A 20611-nucleotide genomic window follows, 5' to 3' on the forward strand; every position below is an offset into this window, starting at 1 on the left:
TACTCAATATTTTATAATAAGCTATAAGGGAAAAGAATCTGAAAATAAAATATATATATATAAAACTGAATCACTGTGCTGTACACCTGAAACTAACACAACATTGTAAATCAACTATAATTCAGTAAAAAAAAAACAAACTTACAATGCATTCCAAACTGAAATATATTTCACATGGTGGGGATTTTCTTAACACCAACTTCCTAGAATGTAGCGTGATACCTTCTCTTCCCAGACATCTGTGTTGTGTATGTTCTCACTTCTTTCAGGCCTTCCCTGACCACCCTGTATAAAAGTAAGCCCCCAGGTATGACCACTGGTACTTTCTACCCGCCTTGTTTCATTTATCTCTGCAGAACTTATCACCACTATTTAAGTGTACATTTGCTTTCCTATATTCTCCTGCCCAACTCATGCCCCCCCCAGAATAACCTTCATGAGAATACGGATGTTCTGGCTGTTCATTCAGAGCCTTGAACGGTTCCTAGTACATAATATGCAACCAAAAACACAGGATTTGTTAAATGGACTTGGAGATTTTGAGTACAATTCCCTTAAGCTGTAAGTGAGAAAATAACTCCATAAATATAGAGGCAGAAAGGAACCTGAACAGAGAACAGACATTACAGAGTCCATGCAACTGATGTCCCAACTGCATAGTAAGTAGTTCAGAACACAGACTCCACACTTGGACAAAACCAGACTCTAGTCCACTTATGAATAGTGACACCCTGGGCAAACTAGCCTTTCCATGTCTCAATTCACCCGATACGAAATAGGGATGATAACAGCACCAACTTAACACTGTTATTACAGTGATTAAATGTGATTATGTATGTAAAATACTACAGTACATAGCAACAAATAAGTACTTAATAAAAGGGAGCTAACATTATATTTACCATCATCATCACCATTGACAACATCATCATCTCACTCAGGCTCCACAGATTGTTTTCTGATATTTCCCAAATAATTTATGGTAAGACTGACTATCTAGCTTCTAAGAAGCAGCAAATTAAAGCAGCAGCAAATTAAAGAGAGAGAGAGCAATTGCCAGAAGTAACAGCAGCAAAAAAATGGGAGGAAAATGAAAAACTATAAAAACCAGATTCCCAAGGTACTGCATTACAGCAAAATAACAATGTCCATAAAGATGCCACTAAGAAAAAGATTACATTATATTACATTTAATACACTCGTAAGATGGCAAGAAAATATAATTTTAAAATTAGGAAGATTTACTTCAAAATGGTTTACCTGAACTTTTGGTGTAAAAGATAAACTTTCATTACCTTCAAAATTCATCTTCTGGAAAAACAGAGTAAAGTAAATGAGGCGTTATTATATAGAAAGCTTGGATATCTCTGCTATAAATAAATACCCATCAGTGTAATTTTCGCCAATCTCTCTATCTAAAGCTTTTTTGACATCCTATTAAAGATCAAATTATCTCAATATGGGAATCATCCTTCTCTCATAATGTGTAATGTTGTATCTCGAGTGTGGACTTCACGGAAATGGTAAATAGTTCCATTTTACTGTCTCAGTGTCATTGCTACAACCCTGTAACAAATCTGCATTTATTAATCCTATCTTTTAAGCTACAGAATAACCAGGGTTTTCTGAGATTAAGAAGAAAATCAAATTTCAAAATCAAAACCACATTCCAAAATTTCTTAAAAGGTATTTTTCTTTGTTCAATTCCTTTGTAAAAACATTGGTCACCATTTAACATACAGTGCCAACAAAATGCACCTAATTTACATGCATAAACAAGTCAATAAATCATAATACACAGACAACATGAATTTCAAACGAAGAGTACTAACACAGCTCATGTTGCATTTAACCATAGTTATAGTTGCTCCCAAAAAAGAAATAGTTAATATGAGAAATAAGAATTCCAGTTTCAATCTGAAATAAAATTCCTTGTGACAAGTAATATGAAACAATGATTATATGAAGTCATTATCTTAAAGGGAACCATTTTTCAGAAGTCACTTTGTGCAAAGCACCATACTAGTATATAGAATAAGATCTTGAAAAAAATGTTTACCTTAGGTTAAGGACAAAAGGGCTCCATTTTTTTTTTAACTAATTACCTGAATGATGCAAATTTTTATTGTGTCCATAAATTAAAATACTGTTCAATATCAAGGTTATATATTCCATATTTTGACATTTTAAATAATTCTACAGACGCTCAGCTAAAAAGATTCTGTAGGACTGGGTTATTTTCACGAGCAAAAAAAATGAAAGCACTAATCAAAAGCCCTTTCTAAACTCACAAAGTTTCTGGATATGGGATTTAATTAATAAAAAGAAAATTTAAGCACCACAATAAAATATGTTTTTAGAGAACAGAAAGGACTGGCAATACAGTTAGGGACAAAAGCACTTAAACATCTACCCCCCCCCCAAATTATTTTTTTTAAAATAATCACTCTAATCCTATCATCTGAAATAATAAAAAAAATTTTGGTGTGTCTGTGGTATTATGTGGAAGATACAAACCACAGTTCTATTTAAAATATTAAGTTTTATAATTCTAATTTGATCAAATGAGACTGTCATAGTATTTGTACATAATAAGAATGTTATATATTTATTTTTATATTCTATGATTTATTTTTCCCTCAAAAATCTATGATTAAAGGATACCACTAAAATCATTTTGAAGTACACAGAAGAGAATGTATGACAAATTGCCTTGTGAGAAAAAACAGCTCCTCTGAAAATAAAACCTCAAAGTAAATATGTGCAAATAAAACTTTAAAAATAAGGTAGCTGTATATAGAGCCATCTTTAAGTTTCCCTTCTTTTGCATCTATTTAGCAAAATAAATAATTTCAGTGGCCCAAATAGTAACTTTAATTTCTGTTTTTCTCCTCCATGATGTGTTCAACAACTCTTACAATTAAGAGTAATTTTTTAGCCTGTGTAACAGACCACATGCGAACAAAATTTAAGGGTTCATAAAATTAAAATATATGATTCACAAGTATAGGTATGAATCCTATCGATGCCTAAATCAGATACACAAGACTGGACATAAGTAACTTCAATCTAAAATATGATTTAAACACCACAAAAAAAGAAAAGGGACCAAAAAAGGGAGAAAGAATTTCTCCTCATATGTCTTTTGACCACTAGGCTATATATAGCAAAAAGCAAAATACAAAATATTTATTTTTCACCTCAAAAGAAGTTATCCAGAAATAAAATCCGCTAAAGAAGATATAACAATGTCAAAATTATGAGTACTCAAACTCATTCAATTCAGATGAGAAGACATTTGTGGGGAGAAAAGCCTTCCCAAACAGTATTATTTGTATTTTATTAACCTTACAAATATCACCTCAACTTCCCCACTCATACCATAAACCTTCTTGACAGTTTCCATTTTATACTTCTGTGAAAAAAAATTTTTTTAGCCTCTTAATTTTCCAAGTGTCATGTCAAACCCTTTAGTTCACACCTTAATTCCACAATCCCCATTAAAAATACTCTAAAATGGGCTTCCCTAGTGGCGCAGTGGTTGGGAGTCCGCCTGCCGATGCAGGGGACGCGGGTTCGTGCCCCGGTCCGGGAAGATCCCCCATGCCGCGGAGCGGCTGGGTCCGTAAGCCATGGCCGCTGAGGCTGCGCGTCCGGAGCCTGTGCTCCGCAACGGGAGAGGCCACAACAGTGAGGGGCCTGCGTACCGCAAAAAAAACTCTAAAATAATGACTTTCCCTTAGGAGTCAGAAATCACTATGTAATTATTCAAAACTGAGAAATTAATTGGTAAAAAAACCAACTCAAAATAATACACTTGTTAACATATGGTTTTATGTAGTAGGAAGACCACATAATTGTTCATCCTGATTAATGTCCGGCTCTTGAGACAGTAAGGTCTGAAAATTAAAATGCGTGATAGGTACTTAAAATACTTAAAGTCTCTGTCCATTTTGAATAGATGTGAGAGTTTCTTTTAAATGACTGAAATTATATGATTGTAAATGTTTGCTGTGAAGCAGTACAAAATTGATGTTGCCAAAAAGAGGGAAAAAAATCTTTAACTGATGTTAAACATCTTAAGTAATTTGGAAAAAATCTTAAGGTTGAATTGTAACTATAAGGGAACAACAACAGAAAATGCTTTCATGCATGTACACATGACAAGTAACAAATAGGCAAACCCCAAGTCAGCACAGCACATCAATGACTGATACTTAAATGATATTTTGGTATATAAAGAAAGAAAAAGAAAAGGTAAAATGTTGACTGCCATTGATGAAAAAGCATTTCAACAATTTACACAAAAGTTTTTTAAAAAAGATGTCCTAAGAAAACCAAGCCACAATAAGTTAGTGTTTTCCATAATACATGCTGAATTAGTGATCCCATATCTATGCACTGTTACTGTCTTAATTCCTAAATGTTGTGACAGCATATTTAATAATTGAGGTACATTAGTTTACATCTTTTTATAGGTATCCTAAGTGAGTTAATTTTTCTTTTCCAGTTTTTCATCATCTTCACCTCCTCCAAGGAAAATCAAAGGAAACATTCCTAGAATGCAGCCAATAGTCACCCCAACAGCTTTGCCCTATGGAAACAAAAGAAAAGATTTTTTGACAGTTAATTTACCCCTGTAAGAGGAATCCTTGCTTAAGTATCTGATAAAAATTAAAAATTACTATGTACTATAAAATTCAACTGTGACTGTATTTCTTTTGATCATAGTAACTTAAATATAAAAATAATGTACAAAAGGTTCTAGAACAAATAATATGTAAAGTTCAAAGCAACAAGGAAAAAAATTTTTTTTTTCAAATTGCCATAAAAATAACATTAGAGGGGCTTCCCTGGTGGCGCAGTGGTTAAGAATCCACCTGCCAATGCAGGGGACACGGGTTCAAGCCCTGGTCCGAGAAGATCCCACATGCCGCGGAGCAACTAAGCCTGTGCGCCAACTACTGAGCCCACATGCCACAACTAATGAAGCCCGCGCACCTAGAGCCCGTGCTCCGCAACAAGAGAAGCCACTGCAATCAGAAGGCCGCGCACTGCAACAAAGAGTAGTCCCGTCTCACCGCAACTAGAGAAAGCCCACGCACAGCAATGAAGACCCAATGCAGCCAAAAATAAATAAATAAATTTATTTTAAAAAATAAATTAACATTAGAGAAGTATTCAAGTAGAAAAACACTTTTTAAAAATGTCAGAGATAGGAAGAAAGAAAATATCTCACCAAGTACTCTCAACATATTTGGATTTGCTACCCCTTGTATATATTCCTTTTCAATATTTATCCCCAAGTACACCTAATTATATGTAGGTCTAATCATTACGTAAACATAGCTTTGTTTTCTGCCTTATTCCTTCCCCCCACAGTCACACATGTTATAATAAACTCCTTTCCAAACTGTTTCATAAACTTAATTAAAAAACTGCTAAATTCCACTGAATTGATGGGCCTGTAATCTACGTAAAGCTCTTTATTTATTTTTTTCTCCCGGCCACACCGCGTGGCTTGTGGGATCCTTGTTCCCTGAGCAGAGATTGAACCTGGGCCCCATGCAATGGAAGCACCGAGTCCTAACCACTGGACCACCAGGGAATTCAAGCTCTCGTTACCATTAAAAATCATTGCTACTTTTTCACCACTGCAAATGACAGAACAATAAACATTTCTGTGTATAGTTCTTCCTCAATGATTTATTTAAAAATCAAATAATATGAATATTTGTGCATAACCATAGGATACTGCCATGCTATCTATTCTAGACAAAACTGTAAATATGTGTATACCCACTGCAATATATTTATATGTATACGTACACACAATTTTTCTGTGATCTCACCTACATTAAAAAATTTTTTTTAAGTTTTTATAAATGATTTTTAAATGATGCATTCTTATGATGACTATTAAGGTTATACACTTTTGAATTAAGTTTTATGTCTTCATACAGACATTTACTGAGAATCTACAAAATACCAAATTCTATGCTAGGTAACAGGGAGACAGACAGGGTCCAAGCAGATGCAGTCTGTCTCTCTCCGCTAGGAACTTCCAGTTAGTTATCATGCTTTTCTACTTGCTAGTCAATATACTTGGAATTCTCTCATTCACCTAGCAAATGTCTCATCAATAATTTCAAAATAAGCTTAGATCTAATACTCACCAAGAAATCTCCACACCAAAAGAAATTTCTCTCCACAAAGAGTTAATTCTTTTCCTGGTGCTTCTGCTATATCTGGTGCATAATTCTATTACTGAATATGTCGCACTAAATTATAATTTATTTAATATGTCTGGTTCCTTACCTACACAATCCTTAAAAAGAACTATAGTCTATTACTCATTTTATGTCCTTCAGCCTCAGCACATAACTGATACTCCTCAACAGTAACTGAATCATATAAAGAATTTTTCAAAAATCAAGTATACCTACAAAAAGTAGTCAATAAAAAATTACTGCTTTTCTGAACCTGCCAAGGCTTGGAGAGTTTTTGTTAAAAATTCCACTCAAATCAATTTTAGTCTCAAATTTCTTAAGGGACTGAATACAGTGTCTTGCTCTGGCTACCCAAATTCACTATCATAAGCCATATAAAGTACTCACCAAATGTGTACTAACACGTGTTTGCCACATGTCAACTTGCTTTGGTGTGAGATCAGGAATTGATAGACCTAACCTGGAAGCCAAAGCTTCAACGTAGCCTGCAAGTCTTTAAAAATACAAGAGGACAGAATATAAGTTTTTAAAGAGAAACACAATGTCCTCACATAGGAAAAACTAATTACTACAAAGATAAGATAATTCTATACCTGTAATTGGCACTCTAGAAATGGTATAAACATTCTTTTACAACTTTCATCTTCATTGTGTATAAATATATTTGGTTTAAAATTTTTCAGACTGACATATTCAATACACAGGTAAATTAATTAACTTAGAGTAACTATTCTCTATCATTACCTTAAAAAGAACAATTCAAGGTATATAAAAAATTTTACAATACTTATAATTTATGCATTTATTCCAAATTCAAAGCAAAGCACTTTAACATATAAGTTAATAACTATCATCAGAAAACAAAAATTTCCAAAATTTATCAGATTGATATACTAAGAAAAACAGCCTACAATTTTCAGGGCAATTTCAAGTATTTATCAATTCTAAGTTGCCATTGCTTATTGGATACAATCTTACTTTAAGAACTGTAAGAAAGAAAAAAAATTGCCAATTATACTATGCATACCATCAATTATAAGATGGATCCCAATGTCAGATATGTTAAGTTCTAAAAACCTGTACAACTAGGATTGATAAAATGTGGTATTTGTTACCTAATGCTATTTTTAAAAGGCAGAGGAGAAGTAGTTCTTAAATATAAGACTCCCAACAAATCTTTATCTCTAATAAAAAAATAATTGTTTAATGATACAATCTAAAACCAAATGGCCTTAGAGATCTATTAGATCATTTGATTCTATTAAATATAGAAAGCTATCACAGTAGCTATATAATATTATCATTATTAACCTTAATGTTGGAAACTGGGAAATGGAATGTTTAAGGGGTAATATCATTATAGGTTCATGTCAGGAATTCCAGGAATATAAAATTTTTGCTTCGGCCCAGAACAAAGAAACTGTGTTTTTAACATTAGCTTTGGCCCCAAACTCCAGTGCAGAAGTCTAACATATAGAGTTAGGTCATATATAAAGCTGCTTTTCTCCAGATTATAGGGCTAAGTAGACCTCTGCTAGACCCAGATCCAAATCTCAAAACTTACCATTCTAATGAACCAAAAAAGGAAGAAACAGAACCAAAGACTGAGCAAGAGAAAATATGTTTATCACAAAAATTAATGCCAACTTAGTCTAATTTATACTTCCCAGGCTTCCCCAAGCTCAGGAAGCAGCCCAGGCCATCTGCTGCTTAGAAGAGAGAATGTAAAAACAGAAAGAGAGAAAACTGGCCTTTTCCAAGTAGGCATCCTCAGTTTGTTTCATCATTTCTACCACATGGAATAAAAAGAGCAAAAACTAGCCAAGTCCCTGTATGTTTTGGCCATTATTCTCTGAAAATTCCTCTCTCTAGAAAACATGCCCAGTCAGTATCCTCACATTTGAGCCATATTTCTTATCTTTGGGTTTAGTGGGAGGAGGGTGGGGGTGAAATAATGATAGGGGTTCTTACTTTTAGTCCTGTCTCACCCTTGGAAATGTTTATAAAATACATATAAACACTTCAGTAAATGAAAATTGAACTTACCTTATGGTAGTTTTAGAAAAAATTTTGCACATATCAGAATTGCTTGAGAAGATTATTAAACACAGATGTCAAGGTCCCATCCCCAGAGACACTAATTCTGCATGACTGGGATGTGAGCGAGACATCTATATTTGATGCACACCAAAGATTTAAAGATTTAGTGCTATTGATTTAGAAACATTAAAGTTAAAAATTTAGTTATAAAACACACATGTAAAAATAAATGTCCCTTTTTAAAATCCTTCTCAATTAAAGGAGAATGGAGAAGAGAAAGAGAGCAAGTACACACATGCACAAATGAATACATGAATGAACTTACCCAAGACCAGCTAAATCTGACACAAGGTTTCCCAAAGCAGCAGCTAAAAAAATGAAAAATGGACAAGTGAATTATTACATAGAAGTCAGAAAAATCAATAAAGCACCAGTCTGGAAGAGTTAGCACATTTCTAAACTACAATGACAATATCCAAAGTAGTTCATTCGACAGCTCTGAATCTTGAGATCTCCAAAATAGAACACAATATTTCTGAGATTATAGTATTCTACCTCCATCAAGTAGTAGGATTTTTCTAATGTGGCAGCCAGTTTCCATTTTGGTTTCAGTATTAAAACACCTGTACAATATTTTGTAGTTTAACTTTCAGATAATATTTAAGGGAATTTGAATACTTGAAAGTTAAAGAGTAAAGCTATATTACAGCTATGACATTCAAGAAAATCAAGGAGAGGAAATGTCTCATTAACTCATCTACTTCACGTGTTCCACAGAATAAAACAACACAGAATCATTCCCACATGTCACCATCATGAAGAGTACAGTGGCATTTGGGGGGAAAGAAGGAGATAGAACCAAATTAGATTTTCAATCTTGTATTTCCTTCCTTGACTTTTCTGCCCAACTTGAAAATAAATAATTTGATCGAGAAAAAGAGTAGGAAGGTTTTAGGGTAACACTGAATTAAGAGAAAAAAATTTTTAATATAGTCAATCTAGTAGATTATTGTTACCCATTAACTAACTTAAAGTACCTAAAATTTCTCAGAAAAATATGTGCTACATATACGAAATTAAAAATTAGAGGAATAGGATTACGTAGATAAATTAAGAGACATCTCAGTGAACAAACTCATTCAAATAAAGTATCCTCTTCTAAACCTAACTTACTAAAATGTTTCATAAATATACAATGGAATAATAATATTACTATTATTAAATACCTGCCATAGTTGAAATTCCCAAAATAATTCCAATAGATAACTCAATATGGGTTCCCTGAAAAATGATTACAAAGAAATTAATCTTAAAAATTAAAACTGAAGTGACTATCAAAGAATAGCAAAACATTAATAATTAAAGAGGTAAAATAGCAATATGTTATCACAGCAAAATTGTATATATAAAATATGCATAAATATACACATATACTACAGCAATTCACTTAATTATTAAATATTGGGTTGACCAAAAAGTTCATTCGGATTTTTCCATAAGAGGTTATGGAAAAACCCAAATGAACTTTTTGGTCAACCCAATATATACATTCATGCAGAAATAACATCAATATTTTATTTATTAAAATTAGGCTTTCATAAAAATAAAAAATAGCAACACATATAGCAATATAATTCATCATTAATAATCTAGAATTTATATTTTCTTACCACAGAAAGTTGTTTTAATGCTTTTGAACACAAAGACAACCAACTCACCTACATTTTAAATTCTGAATGATACAACTATACTATTGATATTTACCCTATAAAAGATTTAAAAGACAGACAAAACCAGTTTCTAGGGACTCAAAAAATCAGACTTCAAAAATTATCCTTAAAACACTCAGTCCTTTAACTGTTAAGTAATGAGACTGTATGATTCATTTATAAGCAACAATAGCATTTAATACAATAGAGCTACAGCAAAAATGAGGTTCCACTGTATTTCCACTGAATTTATTGAGAGTTTAAGATTTTCTATGTCTATCTCATTTCTTAAAGAAAAGAGGGGCTCGTAGTTTTACTTCTACTTTAAAAGAAGGAACTGAAGTGAAGAAGATTAAACCATTCTAATGGATTATTACATAGAATAAAGAAGAAATCCTACAATCTATTGTGCTAATTCAGTTCTAATCCTTACACAATTCTGCCATAAGTGGACTTAATTTTCAAAAGCTCTCTTGAATACTGATGCTTGAAAATTTCTAAAGCTTTTTTAAAAATCTCAATAATACTTATGGAGAAAAATAAGAATGCCTTACAAATCTCAACGATATTTGTGGAGAAAAAAAAAAGAATGTCCTATCTGGTAATATAGAAATATTGTATTACTCAATTATTTACAAAATTGAAGAGAGGCTAAGTTTAATTTCCTCAATTTTCTTTCCCCTAGGCCTGTTGATTCCACTCCTTTAAAATATAATTCTTGTAGAGTATGGACCAAACAGCATGATGTACAAAAGTCTCCCAGGCACTTAAAGTTACAAGGTTGTAAAGATACCCAAAGAAACAGATTTCTGAAGAAGAAAACAGGCATGAAGAAGTATCCTTATATATATGGAACCCCAAAAATCAGGAGCATTACTATAGAAGAGAAGCACTTGACAGCTATAGTGTATAAAAAAATAAATACAGGATCTTTAACAGCAATGAATCATTAGAAATGACCCCCCAAAAATCTGTTTGCCAATACATGTATTTATAAAGCATTTAAGTGCTTAATCATTTGGTTGAATTTAAGAAACGTGAAGATCCTTCAAACAGCATGAAAAGCCTCACATAAAGTCAAGGTTGGTTTGAAGGCAATGGACTATCCACTCCTTTCCTTTTTCCCATAGTTACATCAAATTTCATGTTAACAGGTGAGGTAGAAATTATAAATAAACCTAATACTAGTTGTCTTAAAGTTATACGTGGTTCATCACCTTAATATGATTAATCTATGCTAGAATTTTAATCAATTCTATCCTAATTAAATTATAAGAAAAATAATCCCCCCCAAACCCACTAAAATATAAGTTATAAAAAGCAATCCCAATAATATAAAAATGTAATAGAAAACTATGAAATCAAAAGCTTAGTATGAACAGCAGCAAAGAATAAAGGTCAAACCTACTATGAGAAGTTATATAGGAATTTGTTTACATGACTACAACTAGGTAGCAGTTAAGAGATGTTTTTCCTAACAGGAAAAACATCAAATGGCATGATAGAAAAGAATAAAATATCTTCTTGACTTTCTATCTTCAAACATAGCTATCCTACAATGTTTGGAGGCAATCAGTGTTTTGTTTTGTTTTTTAAAAAAAAAAAGGTGAAAAACATTCTTAAGATAATAATGTTCACTTATTTCCCTTTTCATAGATCCTACAGTTATATTATTTATGGATTTTAGTCTTAGCAGTCTATTAAAAAGCCTCTTTGGAAAATTTAACTGTTCTTGAATTATTCTGCAATTATCACAGGATAATATTTTTGCCATACCTATTACTCTTAATCAGGTTTAAGCCAGTAGTTTAATTATTTATTTCAGTACTATATAAATAAAAAACGGGTAATACGTTCCTGAAACTGGGTTTCAATGTAAACCAGAAAAACAAATATTACTGAATTAGAGTCAACCATCTCAGGCCTGGAAAAATAGTCCACTCTCAGTTACACTAATAATGAGACACAGGCCTGAGTAATACAAAATAGGAACATTATAATAATTTGACTTTAGAACGTGGTTGTTCTGTTTGTTTTGTCTTGTTGGTATCTGTATTTAAACACAGATATTTGTTACTTTAGATATTTATTTCAAAGAAATAAGACCATACTGTGAAGGTCTTATTCAGGATCTAAGAAACTACCCAGTTTCCCTATTCTGATATCTCTTCAAAATCTCCCTGCACCCCTCTTTATGCAAAATATATCATCTCAACACTTCCCTGTAGCAAGGACAGTCTTGCATCATTTGAATATCTAAGGTCTGCCCAACTGAGGTGAAAAAAAACAAATGCTTATTAAGATGGTAGAATGAGAGATACCAGCTGTCAATAAAGAGAATCTAAAATATTGAGTGTAAAACTGAAACAGAGAAGCTTTAATTCAGACAATCTATTCAAGAACACATCAGATCTTAAACTATAGCTTCTAAATTCATCATAGTGGGGTTTTCATTACAATTAGATTTTATTTACATTAACTATTTAAATAATCTAACCAACTCAAGGTTTTAGTAATTTCAGAAAAGGTAGTGTGGTATGGTTGAATAAGTTTCTCATATTCACAGATATATAGAATAGCCAACTTGATTCTTATATACATAATAGGAAAATGTCATAATCAGTCAAAAAAACTAGCATTTTGAAATTGTATTTTAGAGGCTCTTACCAGACTGCTTTGCTAAAGAATTATGTATCCAATGGGTGCTTATCACCTTCAAATTATGTGCATGCTACAGTATCTTCTGTGACTGCTTAAGGAGCAAGATACCTTCCTGATGTGTGAACCCTGTGTTTCCTCAACCAGGTGAATGTCTAGACTTTCTGAATATCTGATCCCACCTTATCAATCTGGACATAAGGTGAGACTACATACGAAAGAAAACCATTCTTGAATGAACCAATTTTAGATATTCTTTAAGCAAATTTTATAATCCATACAATGTAAATTATACTTTTATCCCTATATTGAAACTAAATATTCTATTTATATCCATCTATAGTACATGTGACCTCCAAAACACCGAAACAAAAAACAAAAACAAACAACAACAACAAAAAAAAAACCTGGCATCTCTCAAATATATTTCCCTCACATTCAATAATCCTAAAATCATTCTATTTCTTTTTTGAGTGGTCTCCTACAAAACACCCAGAATTTATAGAGCTTTTTAAAAGTTTGAGTCAGTGAAGAGAAGTGGAGAGAGCACCGGGCAGTTTCAGAAGACCTGCATTTTCATCATGACTTTATAATCTGGATCCAGTATTGGTATCTAGTGACAAAGAAGTGTCACAGAAGAGTAAGATAAGTCAGCCATCCCTGAGACTAAACAATACTTGTAAGAAACAACCTTAAATTAAAATGACTTCAGCAAAGGAGAACTTTTTAACACTACGATGAAACAAAGACTGGAGGGTTCATTATTCACAGTATTCTGAATTGAAACTTAAATCATCTTTGGGTTAAATGGATAGATTGTATATCCAAACACCCTTTAAAACATTTTTGTATGGGAAAACTGGACAAGGAACTAATTAATAACATACACATGATGAGAACTGCTGATACAATTAAAGAACATTAGAAAATTTTACATACTTTATTCTTTAGTAAGAATGTTGAAACTAGAACAGAATAATACAGACCCAATAAATATGTGTTTATTATTGTCAGTGCTTTACCAAAAGTCTTAATGATGCCTTAAAAATTGAGCTACAGTCTAATTAACCTGAAATATAGTTAAAAATAGCCTTGTTCATTATGATATTAATTAAAACTTTATAGCTACAATATGTAAATTATTAGGAAAATTTAGACCACATTAATTTCTTTATTAACTCAAAATAGAAGGGTTGAAAGAACTTACTGCAACAATCATAATTGCATTATCCAAAAAGCCAAACCCTATGAAAGGTATCGCATTGTGGATGAATACTGAAAAACATCAAAAACAGAAAAATATGTTTTAAGATTTCTATAATTTTAAAATGACAAAAACAGACTATATGATTAAACTCTCATAAATAGATTTGATTTAAGTTTTGGAATTTGCTTTCCATTCCCCATAGACAAAAGATTCTGCTTCTCCTCTGTTTATATACTTGGTGGAAGATATACTGGGGAAGAAACAAAATAAAAAACACATAACATGTAAAATTAATTGTTAGCCTTTTGTGTTTCCTTATTGGCAACGCACACACGTACAAATTACATACAGTTAATGACACAACAAATTAATACACGAGTACCATGTTTTACCTGTTAAATTACTATTGACATCAATCTTTTTCTCTTAGACCTAACGAGTGATACCATAAAATTGATCTCCATATTAGAAATAATAAAAAGTATTCTGAATCAAATATCAGGGAAGCTATCTGGTGGTCACTTATACTCACTAAACAATTTTTTAAACAAATGTTAGGAAAATGTGATGATCTCATCTGTCTTAGACATCTGTGTTCAAAGTCCTCTTTCCCCCCTCAACACATCAGTATCCCTGATAGCTTTCACCAACTAAAACAAACAATATTTGATTTAAATGAAAATGTAACTTGATCTCTTCCTACCAAAGGCACATCTCACCCTATTTATCTAGTACATAATCTGAATGACCTGAGAAAACAGAAGTGTAACTAGGAAGAACTAATACCTATTTTAAAAATATATTTAGCGTCATTTTTTTCCTATTTACATCTTCAGCACATTGCAGAATGCCTAGTGCACAGTAGATGCTCAATAAACATTAGTTAAATAAATTGAGGACAACTAACTTGGAAAGGAAGAGAATTCCAGATTAAGAGAATTTAAGGAAGACTGTGAAACAGATTAAAAGCTGGGGATAGTTAAGACTTTATTCTATAAATTTGCCAAGGTATAGTCAACATCCATTCAACTGAGGACTTTTTAAAAATAAACATCAAGGCTCTGAGTTTTATACCACATCCAAAAAATAGTCCCTTAAACCAATTGGTTATATATGTGTTCAGTGCCTTTAGATCTTTTTTATTTTAATGCAGTTAAGTCCACAAAAAGTATAATTAAAATATAATCCAGAAGTTATGAAAATTTGATACCACTCTACACCAATCAGGGAAGGCTAATAAACAGTAAAACAAGAAACATTTCTACCCACAAGCACTGTCAAAGACTAAGATCAAGGGGGAAAATAGTATATATCCTAGGTCATTTCAGAGTTCTCGTTATCAAATAAGAATGTCCCAGGTAAAAAGCAGCATCTTTTAAATTATAAAGCATATTGTTTTGTTTTGTTTTTAAGCATATTGTTTTAAAAGCTATGAAAGATGATAAAAATCAAGTGGCACATTAATGAAATGGGATTTTTTAATTAAAGAGTCTAGACTTAGTTCTTTGACTTTTTGCCTAGATCCAGCTGCTTAATGATCAGACATTCAAAATTTTATAATAATCAGCTTCTAAAACACATACAGAATTTCAAAAACATATTACAAATTTGACATGCCAAAAGAATATAATGAAATTTTAAAAATTCACCATATGAAACATTTACAGTGAAAAGAGAGCTACTTAAATGTATATCTGGAGAGAAGACTCTCCAGACATCCCAATCATCTTTGAAATGTAAATATGGCAAAGTAACTATGAAACCTTTGGGATTACTAAACATTTTAGGGTTAATTTGATGGCATCTCTAAAACTGGCTAGTTATGTATATCTTAAAATTAGGTGTCAAGGTTATTAAACTAAGTTTAAGATTAGACTAATTGCTATCTTAGTAAAAACTTGGTCATAAAACCAAGGCATGTTGCTACACTGCTATAATAATTACCTGGAACTATAAAATATATTATGCTTTGATGTTTAGACCTAAGTAAATGTGTCCTGTAAATAAACATTTATTTTCATTCCAAAGGAAAATTGTAAGTTTCAGAAAGTCAAATAAACATGTACTGGACACTCCACAGGGCACTTGAGATACAAAGATACTTGGTTACCAGCCCTCAAGAAGTTTGGGTATGATAACACAGCCATATAAGCAGGTAATTTCAATATGACCCCCAAAATGGTAATAGCATTATACAGTGCTATGGATATTGATTGTATGAATCCAGGATAGAAGAATAAAAAAGATTACCTAGGAAAGAAAGGTCTTAAAGAATTCTTAAATTGTTTTGATATCTGGGAAAAGTTACTTATTTCTAATACAAATTATATTCTACCTGAGAGTAAAAAGAACTATTAAAAAGAACTGGCTACTAAATTTTAATTATATAAGTTTGCTCTCCAGCATGTAATGATATCCTACCAATTTCTTCAGTTTCCTTTGGGAAATATTATTCTCTAACTCAGTAGTTGTTAGCAAATCACATCTAATATTTAGCTTTAACTTACAACCTATTCAAATTCACTGCACCGCTAAATAATTCTCTTCTTCCATTGTCTTTATAGTAAGATCCCAAACTATTTTACATTACTTTGGTGTTAGCCCTTGAATATTTATTCCAATCGTAATAAAGAAAGCACACCAGCAGCATTGTAAAGCTCTTCTTCCTGGTGGTTTAAAATGAACTTTACTTTCTTCATTATTACAAACAACAAATCAGAGTATTTTCTCCACCAAAGAAAATAGCCTAGAAATTCTAGTTCTGAAATTACCCAACTTAAATCCAAACTAAACATACCCTTCTTCTTGGGAATTAAGAAAACCTCTACTATAATTCTATCTCTAGATGGTAACAATATTTAAACAATAATAGATATGGTTAACAATCTTAGAAATTCCATAATACTGTAATATGTCTTAAACCAAGTTTACAAACTTTTTGCTTCAGCATAATAAATAGGATAATCCACTCTATCTGGAATGATTTCTGTACTATTAATGATAACACAGTTATTTCAAGTCCAAAAGACAGATGCACAAGTATTTAACAATTATAGAACCATTACCATATCTCAGCTGTCCTGGGGTGGGTGGTAGAGCTTCCAATTTTTCTGAAGGGGAAAGAAAGGGTGTGGTCAAGAATTAGTTACTATAGCATGATTTCTTTTTTATTACAATGAAGAAAATACCAGCAGAATTACAAAGTGAGAGAATAGAGTTTTTCATAAATTATCTTTAGGTTAATGGACCAAAGTTATCCATACAGGAAATATTACTTGGTATAGATTAAATTACAAAGCTAGAAAACAAAACTGAGCTTTAGTTACAGGCCTACCATGGACCCTATAGCCCTGAGTAAATAATTTGCTTTTTGGTTTTTCGTAAGTCCTTGTATCTATATAATAACACTGTTCACACAAATTACAGTGAAAAAAAAAAAAACTTCAGAAATATAGCTACCCTTCTTTAAAATGGCAACCCTAAATGACTTAAGAAATATATACCTAAACAAACACTGATAATACTCAAGTAGACCTAGATGTCCTTTAAAAATAGGAAAATAATATTTTAAAGCAATGTATTACACCAGTAATTTCACCAGTGTTATGTTCCTTAATTTATATCCCTAGATAATATACTGAATATTTTGAGTTTTGAAACCTATACTACTGGATAATTAGAATATTCTACACAATAAAATGACCCAAAAGAGTAGAGTATCATTCAACAAATAGCAATATTACTTATATGTCATAATAAACACAGAAAGTTTTCCCAAGTATATATATCAAAGTAAGTAACTTCAAGTGCCATCTTTAAATCTAAAAATTAACAATTGTTACAAAGAATCTACCTACCTAATCTCATAACAATAAACAACTCACCATTTATAAGTAAGAGTAAGCTATGGTAAAATGGCAGAGAATTCCACCTTCTTTATCCTCACTCAATCCAACAGAAGTAACTGATAACCTACACAGAAGAACCCAAACCATGGATCGCTCTGCTCTAACGATTCAGTACAAACAACCAAAGTGTCCAAGGAAATTCATTACAAACTGGATATATATTTTCTAAAATATTTATTTATAATCTATGACAACATAAGAACTGAAGAAATTATTTTTTAAAAAGGAAAAAGCAAATAAATCTCCATTAATAAGCTATATAAGAAGGAGTATGATTCATATTTGTAAATGTTATTTTACTAAAAAGCATATAGTATCATAAAGGCTTTATAATAAGAAATACGCTAAAACCTAGAGTTTAGGCAATTACTGAATTATTCAGAAAGTTCTAAGAATGCAAGTTTGTTTTTCCTTTTTTAGAACAGTTAAGAAATGAAGATATCCTAAAACTTCGTAGAATTTTACATCTGCTTAGAATATACTTTCCATTCTTTGACTAGCACTGTTACTTCAAAATCTACTTTGAAAGCATGCAAATAGTTTTCCAAATTTTTAACAAGAAATATAAGATATCACTGTACTTCCACAGAGTTTTCTGGTGAAGTAAACATGCAAAAGTGGTTACATACCAGAACTATTTCCTAGTTGCATTACTCTCATCATCACTACAGTTCTGACACTGTGAGGAGAAGTCCTTGTCAGTTGACTGGAACATCCTGAAATACCTAAAAATTCAACAAGCAGGACCTTCCCAATATAATGAGAATATACAGAGTCCTTGCTTTTACTTCTTCAAATTCCTTACATATTGAGCAAAATATTTAAAATATTTTACAACTCCTAAGACAAAAGGATAAGGGCTAGGCAAATGTATAACGTGTAGCGGTAAAGACGAAAAAAAAATCAAATAATGTAACCAATATTCTTAATCTGTCTTTCCAAGTACACATAAGGATTAAAAAATTAAAGGTAATGAAAAATAATTTTTTTAAAGATAGTGAAAAAGAAAGAAATATAAAGTAAAGGAGACAGAGCAGGAAAGAAAACCACTAGCACAGAGATTAAAGTAAAATCAAAGCACAGATTTTTGCCTCCTGCATCATAAAGAACCTAAGGAGTAATAAGAGTAAATATGAAAGGAACATTTCCTAGAACATGAAAATTTTATTGGAAAGTATCTATAAAAAATTGTGAATCATAAATTGATCAGTTTGAGGATTCTGACACTACAAGTTATCTTCTTTACTACATTAACTGAAAGAAAATAAAATACATATCAGAAGTTAAAGGGCTTCCCTGGTGGCGAAGTGGTTAAGAATCCGCCAGCCAATGCAGGAGACACGGGTTCGAGCCCTGGTCCTGGAAGATCCCACAGGCGGTGGAGCAACAAGCCCGTGCGCCGCAACTACTGAGCCTGCGCTCTAGAGCCCGTGAGCCACAACTACTGAGCCCACGTGCCACAACTACTGAAGCCCGCGAGCCTAGAGCCTGTGCTCTGCAACGAGAGAAGCCATGCAATGAGAAGCCCGCACACAGCAACGAAGAGTAGACCCCTCTCACTGCAACTAGAGATGGCTCGCGAGCAGCAACAAAGACCCAGCACAGCCAAAAATAAAACCAATAAGATAAATAAATTTAAAAAATAATTAAAAAAAAAGAAGTTAAAAACATTAGATGCATAACACACAGCAAAACTCAATCTTGGAAATAAGCCCAAGGTTTCAGCAATCTATACAAGTTTTAAAATGTCATGGCTGCCAATTTAACCTCCATGAAAAGTCATAATAAACCCCAAAGCTTTACTTCCCTACACATATATATATATATATATATATATTTTTTTTTTTTTTTTTTTTGCGGTACGCGGGCCTCTCACTGTTGTGGCCTCTCCCGTTGTGGAGCACAGGTTCCGGATGCGCAGGCTCAGCAGCCATGGCTCACGGGCCCAGCTGCTCTGCGGCATGTGGGATCTTCCCGGACCGGGGCACGAACCCGTGTCCCCTGCATCAGCAGGCGGACTCTCAACCACTGCGCCACCAGGGAAGCCCTACATATATATCTTAACGATAAAATTTTTCTTCTGACATATGGTAAACTATGTACACTTACATGGAAATGTATTCTAATCTACTGTTTTATTAATCAGAATTTGGAGTTAGAAAAACTAGTTCTTTCAGTTACTCTATGTGTGTATGTATGTGTTACATGCATCATAATTTCTCTCTTCTTTTCTAAATATTTTAAAATAAGGGCTTCCCTGGTGGCGCAGTGGTTGAGAGTCCGCCTGCCCATGCAGGGGACGCGGGTTCGTGCCCCGGTCTGGGAAGATCCCACATGCCGTGGAGCGGTTGGGCCCGTGAGCCATGGCCGCTGAGCCTGCATGTCCGGAGCCTGTGCTCCGCAACGGGAGAGGCCACAACAGTGAGAGGCCCGTGTACCGCAAAAAAAAAAAAAAAATCTAACCAAGAAATTACAAAAAAGAGAAAACTACAGACCAATATCCCTCATGAACACAGACAGAAAAAATTTTAATGGAATGATAACTGTTCTGCTTTCCCAAAGTGTGTTTATTCACAATAGTGGCAAAAAATAACTAACATTCAGACTTCCTTACATTTTTCCCTTTCTGATATTTCTCATTGTTTGAAGGAGAAGTTGTGCCTAACAGGGTTCCATGTTTAGAAACATATAGATTAGGAAAATTATCTGTATGTGTCTATGAGATAGTATTTACAAATAAAATTTTTTTCCTTTTGATTTCACAGTTAGAAGTCTTTGCTGGAGGGAGAGTAAATAAGACAGTTCTTGCAAACTGCTAAGTTATACCATACCAAATCAAATAAAAATTATTTTAAGTGG

At 32.6% G+C, this 20611-nt stretch overlaps 1 protein-coding gene across 1 annotated transcript in view; it reads right to left on the minus strand.

Moving 5' to 3' along the window:
- Nucleotides 1-1675: 1675 nt before the first annotated feature.
- The window catches only part of TMEM65 (transmembrane protein 65), a 43265-nt gene continuing 24329 nt past the window's right edge, over nt 1676-20611 (minus strand). Inside the window, exons 2-7 of the mRNA XM_060116196.1 lie at nt 16910-16954; nt 13845-13912; nt 9497-9551; nt 8596-8638; nt 6618-6723; nt 1676-4594 (exon numbers count right to left, since the gene is read on the minus strand). Coding sequence (XP_059972179.1) covers nt 4493-4594; nt 6618-6723; nt 8596-8638; nt 9497-9551; nt 13845-13912; nt 16910-16954 — 419 coding nt within the window. The 3' untranslated portion in view covers nt 1676-4492. The remainder of the gene's footprint in view (nt 4595-6617; nt 6724-8595; nt 8639-9496; nt 9552-13844; nt 13913-16909; nt 16955-20611) is intronic.

The sequence above is a fragment of the Mesoplodon densirostris genome, chromosome 13 (assembly GCF_025265405.1).
Source record: "Mesoplodon densirostris isolate mMesDen1 chromosome 13, mMesDen1 primary haplotype, whole genome shotgun sequence".
Taxonomy (NCBI): domain Eukaryota; kingdom Metazoa; phylum Chordata; class Mammalia; order Artiodactyla; family Ziphiidae; genus Mesoplodon; species Mesoplodon densirostris.